General features: G+C 36.9%; 1 protein-coding gene across 3 annotated transcripts in view; it reads right to left on the bottom strand.

Annotated features, from left to right (window-relative positions):
• Nucleotides 1-8,302: 8,302 nt before the first annotated feature.
• LOC137292218 (high affinity 3',5'-cyclic-AMP phosphodiesterase 7A-like) overlaps nucleotides 8,303-13,736 on the bottom strand; it is a 77,618-nt gene continuing 72,184 nt past the window's right edge. For 2 of the 3 annotated variants that reach the window (XM_067823792.1, XM_067823793.1), the window contains exons 9-14: nucleotides 13,516-13,607; nucleotides 12,291-12,372; nucleotides 11,998-12,063; nucleotides 11,458-11,554; nucleotides 10,299-10,379; nucleotides 8,888-10,004 (exon numbers count right to left, since the gene is read on the bottom strand). In XM_067823792.1, the coding sequence (XP_067679893.1) occupies nucleotides 8,959-10,004; nucleotides 10,299-10,379; nucleotides 11,458-11,554; nucleotides 11,998-12,063; nucleotides 12,291-12,372; nucleotides 13,516-13,607 (1,464 nt within the window). In that variant the 3' untranslated portion in view covers nucleotides 8,888-8,958. Of the gene's footprint in view, nucleotides 10,005-10,298; nucleotides 10,380-11,457; nucleotides 11,555-11,997; nucleotides 12,064-12,290; nucleotides 12,373-13,515; nucleotides 13,608-13,736 lie in introns of all 3 variants that reach the window. The other variant, XM_067823791.1, reaches the window with a different exon arrangement.

Here is a 13,736-nt window from a genome sequence, read left to right as displayed (position 1 = left end):
GTACACCTTGAAATAAAAAGTACTACCGGGTATTGTGAAACTACCGTACTACATTAACCTTGTTTGTCGTAAAGAGGCCTTCAAATGGCAAACTGAAGTTTGACAACACACCTTAAAATTTTAAAAGTTGTTTTTTTTGCCTTCACACATCAAACACCTTTGTGTCATTTGAGGGCCATGTCTATCAGTGTGGTCACTTGACACTTTCATTGAATATACTTGGTACTTTCTGAATCGGAACAACATGAGTATGACAACAATTTACATGTCAAACTCAAGATGACAAAACCATAAGTTTGATGGAAAAGTTGGGAGTAAAGGCCAATCCTGTTTCTTGACAACAGTTTGACAACTCTGAAATTGTTGTTGGTGAGTTGTTGGAATGTTCACTATCAAACACAAGTTTAACAACATGTATGGTCTAAGTTTAGTTTGGCGTGTGAAGGCTGCTTAAGTGGTGACCAACGGGACCAGGTGGTCAGGTTGACTGACTTGGTTGACACATATCATATCCTAATTGCGTAGATTGATGCTCATGATATTGAGATTCATGTCTCATTCAGATTGGATTTATAGATGAAATATTGCTGAGTACAGCGTGAAACCAGCCAACTCTTAATGTCTTAATGTATCTGTCTTGCAGGCAGATACTCCATCCATCAGTTCACAGAGGCAGTATAATTAGCAATCTTATCAAAAACACAAGATTGAAGTGAGATCATTGTTTAATCTAGGAAGTTTTACATGATTTGAAAAATAAAAGCTAGTCCACTACTTCTCCATATTAGGTGAATATGGACCTGAACTAGAGGGGATATGAAAAAGAGTAGCATGTATGTCACATGGCAACAAGTTTAGGACTTCAACAATGAAACACACATTCAGAATATAAATAAAGTCTTATTTCTTTCAACAAGTAAATAAAGCTTCATGATGCATTAATCATTTTACTCTCACTGATAGAACATAAAGACATGGATTTTAAGGGAAATGAGTGGATTTCTAGACTTTTTGGACAACAACACAGACTACGTCAATGACTTCCATACTATATGTATATCTAGCATACAGATTCTCTCTGCTTTCAGACACGTACACTTAACACTTGGATTCACCTCACACACTCTCCTGTGTTTAACAGGCAACAACGATCTTCACATTCACCATACTCACAAAGAACTGTATGAGTTTAAATACCAGATAGCCAAACATACCAGATCACCAAAGTCAATGGTCAAAACCTCTGTAAATGTGCTGAATGAGTTTAAATGCCATGGCACAAATAGCCATGGTCAGTGTTCAAGATATTTGTAAAAGCACTGCAAAAATTTAGTAGTCGAACTGCTATTTCACATTTCAAGGCCATTCTTCAACAATGTCAGTATATATAAGAGGACTTTGTGGGAATGACTTCTGAGAAATATCAGGGACATGATCCATAAAACTATTGTAGCTCTACAACATTTATAACCATACGACAAACTGTAGAGTTAAGAAAGGTCATAATGTCACAACCGCTATATGGATCAGGACTCAGAATAGGATAATTAACTGACAAGCCAGATCAATTTTGTATACCAGGAAAAAAATATATACACTTAATAGAAATTCAGTTGTCATATCATATGAGAATGACATCAAAGTGGAATAATTATTCTGATCTGCAACAATTTCAAAGTTCATGATTAAACATGAAGTTAATAAGTTATTATATAAAATCTGCAAATCTGCAAGGCAACTGCCTAAAAGATCAAGCCTGGTACAAAAAAACCCCATGGACTTGCAAGAAATAACTTGAAGAAAGTAAATAAACTCATGCAGTATGTGAAAAATTCATTTCAAATTCATAATAAATGTTCTACATGTCATACATACACCCAAAAGTAATAATCCTAACAAATCTGAATGGGTGATTTTACAAATCATATTGCTGTTAAAAATTTGTAACCAGACACACTGATTCTAAAACAAAACTCAAACAAGCTCATCGTGACCATCACAACAACAACAAATACTGGAACACAAAATGGGGATGCATGCTCTCTCACTGGAGGGGCAACACAAAAACAACACTGAAGGACACGTCTGCCATGCAATCAGGTCCTGAAGTAACATCTGTCTGCAATATCCTCAATTACATAACCTCTATACTGGTGGTTCTACCTCAGCAAAGTAGATTCTACTACTTTTGTTGGGTTGAGCCCCATCCAGGATTAGAAACTACACTCTCATTCACTTATCCAGGATTAGAAACTACACTCTCATTCACTTAATCTGCTAATCCACATTCACAAAGTCACTGCTGGTCATCACGTGCCTGACTGAGAATGTGGCTTGAAATCCTGTATGGAGCTCAACCAAACAAAAGAACAAAAATGTAACTTACTGAGATAGTGTAATTCCAAATACATCGTGTTCAGATTGGTATAGATGAACATTAAGCTGAAACTATGTATTCATGAGTATTAATTAAGTCATGCAGTGAAATGAAGGACATTCTGGTTGTGTTTGAGATGTTGTGATGAAGTCATATTAGTCAAGACATTACTTTTAAGTCATCTGGCATTTAAACGAGACTCAAAACAAACGTATGTAAATGAAGGGACATTATCATAACATAAGGCCAGACCAATGTCATATCTTGTTTTACAGATTTGCCAGCCATATCATTTAAAAGAATGAGAAAAAAACTAAAAGTGAATTTTCCCCATTCAAAAAAAAAAAAGAAACCTAATGCTTTTATTTTATTGCCAAAAATGTCAACTCGCCAAAATTGTAAATTCACCCAAAAAAATCTGTTTTCGCCTGGTACACACTTCATAAATTGCCAAAAGTAAAATACTTTGAGGTATTTAGACAGCAAATTACTTATATTGGTGATTTTATGTTAATTTGTTTTCCCTCCTGCCTTTGGGTTTTCTGAAGACAGTAATACGTAAAACAAGCAATAAAACTGGCTTGGCCTAATGGAGATTTAATGCTCTTGATAATCAGGGATGCTAATCTATTTCACTTTCTACTGTACTGACGCAATAACCACGTTTTCTGTCAAAATTCCAGCAGCGACTTGAAAGGAAGTTGCAAGACCGAGTAACCCATGTGATTCAGTGACCAAAATATCAGATTTCATCTGAGACATTTCAATGAGTATTGTGCAATTGATATTTTCTTGTGGTTTGGTTTCTGTTTGAGAAATGATCACATAAAATGTCTCAGTTCCTTCAAGTTAATTATTGTACAAGTTGTCTAAAGCTATTGTTACAAAAGATAATACTGATAATAATTCCCTTTGTTTATGATCCTAACAGCTACTGAGACATTCAAATAGCACCCGCAGAACACATACTGAACACAACCACGCACAAACAAGAACAGCCAACGATCTCTCAAACAAGTGAACTCATACATATGTCATCATAAAGAAATACAAATATTCAACTGTGAATTTAAAAATGTGAAAAAATACATGAAACACAACGTGATATGTACCTGCAGTGGTAAATAATATAAGTTCAATATAAATATATGAAAAGTTGTGAAAAAGTTAAATTTTCTGGAGTAATTTTCAACTTGAATAAAATGAGTGATTCATGTAATGGTCTATGTATAATGGATTGACAGTGCATATATGTGACAAATGAAATTATTTTCTTGCAAAAAGTATCACCCTCATCATCAAGTTCTGTTCATGAAAGAAGACATGAACTGCAATGAAAGATAACTTGGTATTTTGAACATACCATACACAACATATCACCAAAGTGACACTGACATGGAACTAGACAACATACATTTTTCTGTGTGGGTTTCATGGGCACTGGTGCTGAAAATCTGTGACAATGGCATCTAAGCTTAACGGGGAAGGAAACATGCTGATGCTGCCAGTTAACAAACATCACTTCAGCCAAACCCACTGACTGTAGATAAAACTGGAGTGAATATGGGCTAGGAATCCAGGAGCAGTGAAACCAGGAATAGACCATGGATTCATCAGGATTTGAACCCAGTACTTGCACAGACCATTGATGCAGCTGGGATTCCAATCCATGATCAACAGACTCAACTGCAGACCATGGGTGCACTTAGGATTTAACATGGGATGGTGTGCATGATGTTGCTCCTACAACAGTTATTGGCCTTGTTCCATGCATCAAAAACACAATCCTCGTCATACTCAGGTACATAAAACAGACATTTTCAGGTGTATAAAACTAGGTGACAACACATGACTTAAAATTAACCTAAAGGGAAATGAGCAAAATGATGGGAGTAAATTGCCTTCACATTGGTCAAATGTATTCAATATCAGATAAATTGTCTGTATGTAATGATGTGAGTATTTAATAATAAATACGGTATGTTTTAAAGTATTTCATGTTGATAAAATCAAGGGGATTTTCAACAATTTACAAACATGTACACACAACAAGTGGAGTGAGTTGGTTGAGGAGTGGACATGTGTCGATGGTTGAGTGAGTGAGGAGGTGAGTTTCAGGTGAACAAGCCTTATTTGATGGAAATGGACATCCATGTGGGAATAGAAATGAATCGGAGGTGAGGTGAGGTGAGGTGAGGTGAGGTGAGGTGAGGTGAGGTGAGGTGAGGTGAAGGGATATGAATTCAGATTGAGATTAAGGTTAAGGTTAATTAAGTGTGACATGAACTAAGCGCGATCAAATGTGACAGGTCAGGTTGGAGAGAGGACCTGATGGAAGATGTGGAGATAGGTCTACGATGGAGTGGAACCTCATCTAGCTAATGCAAAAAAGATCAACCTGAGACTTTGCCTGAGGCACAATGTGCTTCAATGAACTTTCTCAATAGAACAGAAACCTGCTATATAAAAATACACTATAGATTTACAGAAGCAGAATACTTAAAATAAACATAGTAAATCATCCAAAGAAGTAATGAGTGAGTGAGTTTAGTCTCAATTTACTGCAATATCACAGAGGAGGACCCCAGAAATGGGCTTCACACATTGTGCCCATGAGGGGAATTGAACCCAGGTCTTTGGTGTGACGAGCTAATACTTAAACTACTAGGCTACCCCTCCTAAAGAAGTAATGAGTGCGTCAACTGTTGTTTCCACTGGTTGGGAATTGGGAAGTACTGTTATTGCTGATAGACATACCATCCTTCTACTGCTACCTTGAACAATCTTCTACTTCTTCTTGGCTGGATCTCTACATAGTTAACAACAGGTACAAACATCTCAGCTCCTCTGCTGGTAAATAACTGTGATAACATCCTGTTTTATAAATTAATGGAACACATACATTTCTGACATCATCCTATTCTTTTGGACGTCAGCAAGGTAAAGAAGTTAACAAAATATGACAAATGTAATGAGAAATGGGATTCACACATTGTACCTGCTTAGAGAATCAAACACAGGAATTTGGCTTGATGAGGTAACACTTTGACCATAAGGCTACCATAGTATGACCTGTCGAGTTCAATATTTGAACTATGAAAGAATTCACTTTGTATGTAAGAAAAACCCAAAATGATCAACTGCATATTACTACAGCCAAACTGCTGACAGATGAGGTCATCCAAACAATTATACTGAATAGATTATAAACAGAAGGGAGAATACGACAGATTTAGGACAATAAGGTCATATTATGCTTTATATCTTAGTTAACTTTATATCTTAGTTAACTTTATATCCTAGTTAACTTTATATCTTAGTTAACTTAGTCTAAATACCTCTTTCAAAGAAAAACATAATTTGTATTTCGACTGATTGATTCTGGTTATTTGTAATCAATCCTCTTTACTTAAACCAATTCCTTTGAAACAGTTCACTGAAACACATGTTCCCCAATTGAAAGGAATACAATAAGCACCTTGTTGAAAAGTATGTCAAGCACACTTGCCATGTAAGATACTGTTAACGTGATACTGAGGGTCTGCGGAGACTGAAATACTACATCACTCATAACATAACCTAAAAACAATCAAGGAATCTGTTGATGCATGTCTGCAAAGAAAATATCAAATCATTCTTTACTACAACAAAACATAAATTATTGATCATATTTTAAGCATGATTATTCTACAGGTGTCTTGTCCATACAAGCACTGAAACCTTGCCTTCTACACATAGCACTATAATCAGCCTGGCCATGGCTTGGATGGTACAAAGTCCCTGGGCCCTCAGGTTGGGACATGCAGTTTTGGCAGGATTCTGAAGGCATAAATTTAAATAAGAAAGGTGGGAAAGGGAGGTAAGGTATATTATCCAGTCTTAGCTGCTGGGATTATGTCTTAGATGGGACAGAGGCCATGTGCTTTCTGGTTAAGACATTCAGAAAAGCAACATTTCTAAAGTCACAAATTTATATTCAGCTTTGTGGGAAAAGCATGATTCCCCCAGAGGCAGTTGTTTGACTTCTATCGTTACTGGCACTAAATAAACATGGTGCCTTGGGGCCCATTTAAAAAAACATACTGGTATCACAGTGGGCATCAGGAAGAAAAAGCATTTGAGTCAGGTACAAACGTCCATCACCCTACCCAGACTGCATGATCAGCTTTCAGTTGTATTATACCACATCCTGTCGAGTTCACACACTCTACAGTTTCCATCTATAACATACCATGGTTGGACAATCGAGTCCTTGCCAAGAACCTCAATTTCATTTAAACACGATCCTGTAACCTTCAGGTCCCTTATACTATGGCACTTCCATGGTGGTAAGGGTTATTAAGATGTAGCACTATGCTGAGTACAACAGAGACCTGACCAGACTTCAACTACTCTGCAGTTAAGTATTCATTTGAAATTTTTTCCACAGACACAGTTGTTATAATGAGCATGATCTCTTAGTGAGATAATTAGACCTTCAAACATAATTTGAGATTAAACATACTGATAATCAGACCTTTGACTAGTCTTAAACATGCTGAAACACACAAGTATAGACACTGAGGAGACAAAAAAAGATCCAAGTCTTGATGAATGTTATGACTATGTACCTTCCAAAAAAACAAGCCATAAAGTAACAAACAGTCTTTGGGACAGTATCTTAACAATTTACTCATGATTTGTTAAATATGTACACTGAATTACTTGGCATTGTATCCTCTCTACAACGTGTGGCCAGAGCATTCTGAACCAGTGTGGAACATATTTGACGAGGCATGTTTGACTATCAATAACTTAATAACATACTGGTCAGCAACGCAATGATAACTTCACAGGTCTACAAAAACACCTTTTGCATAGTTCAATACACATTTTTTACTAAGGTATATTTTTCTTACAACACAGAAAACATGAAATCTTTATATTCAGCACACATTCATAACCTTTTCCCACTGAACATGAAATAAAATGTTCAGGTCAATTTATTCAGGACAAATGTTACTCAAGACTTGCCCAAATTACTGAATTAGGGATTCACATACCCGCTATAATTCTAAAAAAACACCAAATCATATAAAAATAATCATATCATATGAAATCAGTTTCAGGTGAAGTCATTGAGAGTGTTTACCCAGACTTGCACAAATAATGTAACCAGTGATCCCTGTCATTTCACGGCACATTAAGAAAAGTGCAAATACATGATATACCATTAACCATTAAAGGTCATGCCTCTTGCGAACTAACATTATCATTTACGGCCCAATATGATAATACAGGCTTACAAGTAAGGGCGTAAAAATAAAATCATGACCAAATGTTTTTAAATTGTATTTAGAAATTGTATAACAAACAAGGGAAATAATTCTTTGAAATAAACAACTACTACCTTAAGTTGTCTATACACTGGGTGTAGAAACCAACACCACTTTCAACTAAGTGATGTCATGTTGCTTAAACCAGAAGTGTTACATATACAGAATTTTGGATCATTAACGGAGGCGATTATTTGAAATTAAAAGAAAAAGGTTTCATATACTGATGTTTCTGTGATTGAGAATTTACATTGTCTTTTCAATTTTGTGTGGCCATTGTTCTGGTTTTAAAATGATTATACCCTAAGCCGAGAATCTTCCTTTGGATAAAGACATACCATACTTGAAATAACAAGTGCACCGGACACAACAACTGAAAGAACTATATCTGGCACATATTCCACAAAACTACTGTCTGACCAGTCTGTGATCTATAGTGAACAAAAAATGTTAGGGATATATGCAAATTCTGAGATAAGGAAAATTTATCTATTTATTCATTGATACACTGATAAAATATCAAACATCAAAATATGAATATCCCTACCTTTTGTCAAGTATACTTGATGCCATATACACATGTAGTTGCCTTAAGTCAACAATAACATGATTTCGCTTCATACAGATTTTATTTGAACTAAACTTAACAAAATTGAATTAAGATGTAAAAATATGCCATGGATATCTTTAAAAATAAAATACAAGATACTGTAATTAAGGAACTAAACATTTGCTGGCAAGCTATTTCCAGAACATTTTGGTTAAGTGCAGTTTGCACCTGTTCAACAGATATCAAAATGTGATTACAGTAAAATGGAACATTCATATAAACTCAAAGGGGGGCGGGAGGAAAAGAGTGAGAGAGGAGGAGTAGTTGCAATAGTAGTATACTTCAAGATGTCATGATTTGGGTACAAAACTGGCATTAGCAGTTCAGGAGATATAGAAAATGTACTATGTATAGCAGTATTATAGCAGCTACGTGTAGAGCCAGATAACACTGCCAACTGCATTGCTTCACCTGAAATGTCGAGACATTGTTTGTTTATGCAAAACAATAACTAATACTTCTAAAAGACTGAACATACATCTTTGTATGGACTGTCAAAGCACCCCTAGCAACCGCACATACACATTCATTAAGGGATGTGTTGTAACAAAGTTGGTACATGCACAGAACGGTATGATTAATTATATTAAGTTCACTGACAACCATAATGGTGCAAAACTGACAAACAGATGAGAAACGACATGGAAATGTTTGACTTAATGAGGTCGGCTTGGGGCTGCCGCACGCTGTTTCTCTGAAAGACAGATTGGTGGATTGTCAGCAATCACATCGCAGTTGTCTCCCCTTGGTTCATTCTCCTTTTGAGCAAGAAATGAAATGTTTGTCTGAAGCTTCATTCCTGGAATACCTTTACTGATTATCTTAGCCTTTGGCGATATTGTCGGCCAGCTCGATGCAAGACCAACATTTGGAAGGTTTTTATCATTTTTTAGAGAGTCAGAGTATAGTCTCAAATCATCACGATCCAAAGGGCGGTTTGACTGGAATGTAATATCTGACAAGGAATTGATCGTTCGTTGGGAAGAGGTAAATTTAGTTATACTCCCTCTCTGAAGCACCAAAGTTTGATTTTTCAATGGCACAAAGTTCAAGTATTCTAACCCACTTGCTAGTCTACTGGCTTCAATGCTCGGACTGAGATTTGAGATTTTTGGCCGAGACATGAGTGCTTCCATAGAGAGGCTCCGCACTTCCTTCACAACAGCAGGGGAAACAGTTATATCTGCTGAGGTAGATTTGAAAAGTGTTGTGGTTGGCAAACTCTGTCGTCGGAGAAGGGGGACTTTAGGTCCACTGTCCCTCCGAATTCCCAAATAGAAATTGAGATCCCTTCGAATGAACACAGGAGGCATACTGTGTCTCCTGCTTCCAGGAACGATGATCACATTAACATCCTCTGACACCGGCGACAGACTCCGCCCACTTTCACTCATTTGTTCAGAGTCATAGTGATAAGCCAGGTTGATGTCATTCTCGACAACATCATTTTCTTCGCTACATACATCATCTTCAACCTGCTCCTCCTCCTCTTCTTCTTCACTGTCATCCTGGTCATCATTTGAATGTTCATTTTTAGAAGAAGAGCTGTCGGACTCATGAACCTGAAGTGCTTCCTCATCAATAATCTTCTTCCAGCGAATCTTGTTCTTGGCTATATTGTCCAGCAGCCTGCGACTCAAATCAGATGGCATGAACCGATACCACTCCATAAACAGGGGAGTGACCACAAACTCCATGAAGCCTGTAAACATGTGAAATAATTATTACACACAGGATAATATTTTGTTTCAACCTGGAAGAAGGAAGTAAAAACAGTTTCAGCAATATTTCAGCAATATCTCAACAGGGGACACTTGAAACTGACTTCACTCATTGTGCTCATGCAGGCTACCTTACCACCTACCTTTTGTCAAAGAGTACAATCAATCTGTCTTCAGCATGACAAGCAAATGCTTCAACCAGTCGGCTACCCAACCATCCCATTAGAAACAAGAATCCCCACATTATCTCATCTCCATGCATTGCCATTCATTACCTGCTTGTATCTTGGCCACAGTGTTTGACTTCCTGTTGCATAATGGGGTTACTGGGATGTGTAGAGCTTTCTCTGTGTCACCTGCACAAAGCACATTAAAAAAAAAGTTACAAATGCTATCTCGGGCACAAACATAACCTTGTTAACACCAAATTACATGTTGTTTGCCTCTCATGAATGGTGCAAGCACACCCTTGTCTGAGATATTTTCATGATGCCCAAGGTGCAGATAATCACTAATTCAATGGTTAGCATAGATATTACTCATTTTAAGAAAGTCAGGCCCAAAATGCAGCTTAACACTGAAATCTTTCGTGCTCCCTCCAGCATGTTGTTTATACTGTGCACAGACTAGCATCATTAGTATATGACCATAAATAGCATTGTGTATGGCCAGGCATCTGTGTCTACTTGTAGTTGTCCAGACGTCTGTTGGTTTGACAGTCCACTGAGATACCATGCTACTGTTTACCCTATTCCCCAAGTCTGTCCACTCCAAGCCGTCCAGTCATTTTTTTTTCTATACTCTTCAAAAGAAAGTAAGGGATAATGAACTTTCAATTTGAATCGGAAGTGTAACAAACATTTCAAAGTCAGGCATCTCATGAACACTCTACCATTTCCCTCCATTACCACCCCTAAACACAACACATGATATGCATGTGCACAACACAGTAGCCCCATACACGTGCATGGGGTCCCATTCTTGATTTTGACGTTTTTTTTCAGAAAGATCGAGAAATCACTTAGAACATTAATTTTGAAACTCGTATCGAACATTTTCTAGTGCTTGTTTCTAGAATCTTGCTTTAAAATGAAAATCATATACATGCAAATTAGATGCCATACACCAATCGTCTTTCAAAAGCGACTACATTCAAAATAACTATGGTTGTAAGAAAATGCAAACAGTGAAGCACTCTCAAAACATTCAATAATATCATATCAACATTGATGATTGACTCCGATAAATCTCCTAAATATTTTTAATCGTAAATAAAAACAAAATGAAGATCCTCTACTTTTTTCGAAGAGTATATAAGTGCCAAGCATTAAGTAGCAAGTGCATTTTTTCAACATGTTTTGACATGCAACAGACTTCGACTTTAGGATTTGTGTAAATCACCAACTTCATGTTGCACTAGATTAACATTCTAACCTTGATTAAAGAATTCCTCTACCACCTTCTCACTCCACACTTTGCTGAGTGACCATGTCCGACAAGGGTTACAGATGTCTGCACACTTTAGGGCAATCTGGAACCATGGCAAAAATATGTGAGCGAGTGAGTGAGTTTAGTCTCACTCCGCTTTTAGCAATATTCCAGTATTATCATGGTGGGGGACACCAGAAATGGGCTTCACAAAGTGTACCCTTGTGGGGAATCGAACCCAGGTCTTTGGCATGCTGAGCAATGCTTCAACCACCACCCCTGCAAAAATATGTACACCACCTTTCGATCAACAATGACTCAAGAACTGACTTCAATATTTTTTCATGTATGGTGGCATAAACATGAAAACATGAAAATATCTGGGAATTTAAAGTGGCAGATTTATGCAAAGTGTGTTTTTAAACCATAAGAAAAGGAACAACATACTGAATCAATTCTTGTTCAAGAATTTGTGGGCTGCAATATGTCTAGGATACATTTAGAGGTTTTAGTATAATGTCTCACTGCTGACAGTCTACTACTTACTTGTAAAATGAAATGTCTGTCATCGCTGTTATTTACATAGTCAAATTCTTCACTATCTAGGAGCCGCTGAAAAATACCAACAAAATTTCAATAACATTTAACATCCTCCTATGATGCCAAATCTTCACAAAGACACAGAGGAAAGCTGCAGTATTTAATATCAACTTTTTGTAAAGATTATGTAAAAAGTCAGCCATGTTGCACCATTCAAAACTGAATAAACTAGCAATTTGGATACATATGCTTCAAGGGACATGATCGCCTACAGAAATTCCTGTGTTTCTTCCACTCACTCTAAATTTAAGAAGGAATTCCTGCTGGCGTGTGATGTCCGTTGCCAAAATCAGAGACTTGATCTGCTTCACAACATCATCCCTGAAACACAATTCATATTCAATGTTTATACATCCTGTTGATAAACACTTCTGATAACCTTGATCTTGAAAGGCATTAATAAGTTGGCCAAAGTGAGTGAGTGAGTGAGTGAGTTTGTTTGTTTCTACACCACTTGTATCAATATTCCAGCAATATCACTGCGGGGGGAAACCAGAAATGGGCCTCACACACTATATCCATGTGAGGAATTGAACCCGTTTCCAGTGAGCGATCACTCTTAACCACTAGACTACCCAGTTGCCCCCAGACCAAACAGGAATATATATCACATTTTATGGATCTCTGAAATGTTAGGACAAATAATAAGTATAAGTTGCTACCCTAACATCATGTCATTGATTCAAAGCATTGTTAAACATCAGTTTAAAACCAAGCTTTTCAGAAAGGAAAATTACTTACAAGAGTTATGCCCCCTTAACCACAAGTACCTTTGAAAGTATTCTGCATCTCAAACGACTTTTGACATTCAACCAACGTGAGGAGTGTAGGAGTATGAACTATTGACAACTCTTTTACCTAAATAAAATTCTTTGGAATGTCAAGAAGCTAGAATCATGACATTTTCCAGAATTTAGACAACTTTTTGCCATTCCTCACACTTTGCTCAAGGAATGGAAAAATGGTGAGTGGGTGTTTTGTTTGCGACCTTTGCAATATTCCTGTAATATGATAAATAATCCAGTTTGGACCACACTGATGACAACAGATGAATGAGTTGAGGTCAGCTATTGATAGTTCAGTAAACTGACATCTATTAATGAATGCTTAGCACAATTTGCAGGAAGTACCAGATTCGTTCACTTTGGAATATTTTTGTTTTGTATTGTTTTCATTATTTGGATGAGGTCAATGCTTCTACTGTTCATATTATCTGGGTTTCAAGTTTCATGTCAGCTATCAAAAGGAGACAAACTATTTCTACATATTAAATATGGGAAATGAATTCAAATGAGATAATTTAAGGAAAAAAACTATCGCAATAGTATTGCAATAGTTGGTCTAAATAGACTATTGCTATTGCTATCATACGTTGCAATAGACTAGAGCAACAGTTGTTTCCACCTCAACAGTCAATCCTATTCAACATACTGCAGCGAATGGAGCTATGTGATATACACTGACCACTGAGCCCTGGGTAGATGGTCAAACACCCTGGTCTCCTGCAAGACTCCAACTGCAGACCTCCAGTGATGGTTCTCCAACACTGATGAGTTCTGAAAAGAAACAACAATACTGCTGCTGCTATCTGTTGAAAGAGAAGTCTTAAGAAAAAGAAAACTGTTTTGAATGAACATGGCAAATTTCATTCATGGTCAAGTCTTCAAAATATATGTCCAGTGACC

Source organism: Haliotis asinina, chromosome 7 (assembly GCF_037392515.1).
Source record: "Haliotis asinina isolate JCU_RB_2024 chromosome 7, JCU_Hal_asi_v2, whole genome shotgun sequence".
Taxonomy (NCBI): Eukaryota; Metazoa; Mollusca; class Gastropoda; order Lepetellida; family Haliotidae; genus Haliotis; species Haliotis asinina.
Note: the sequence above shows the minus strand (reverse complement) of the source record. Positions and strands in the feature narration are given on the sequence as shown.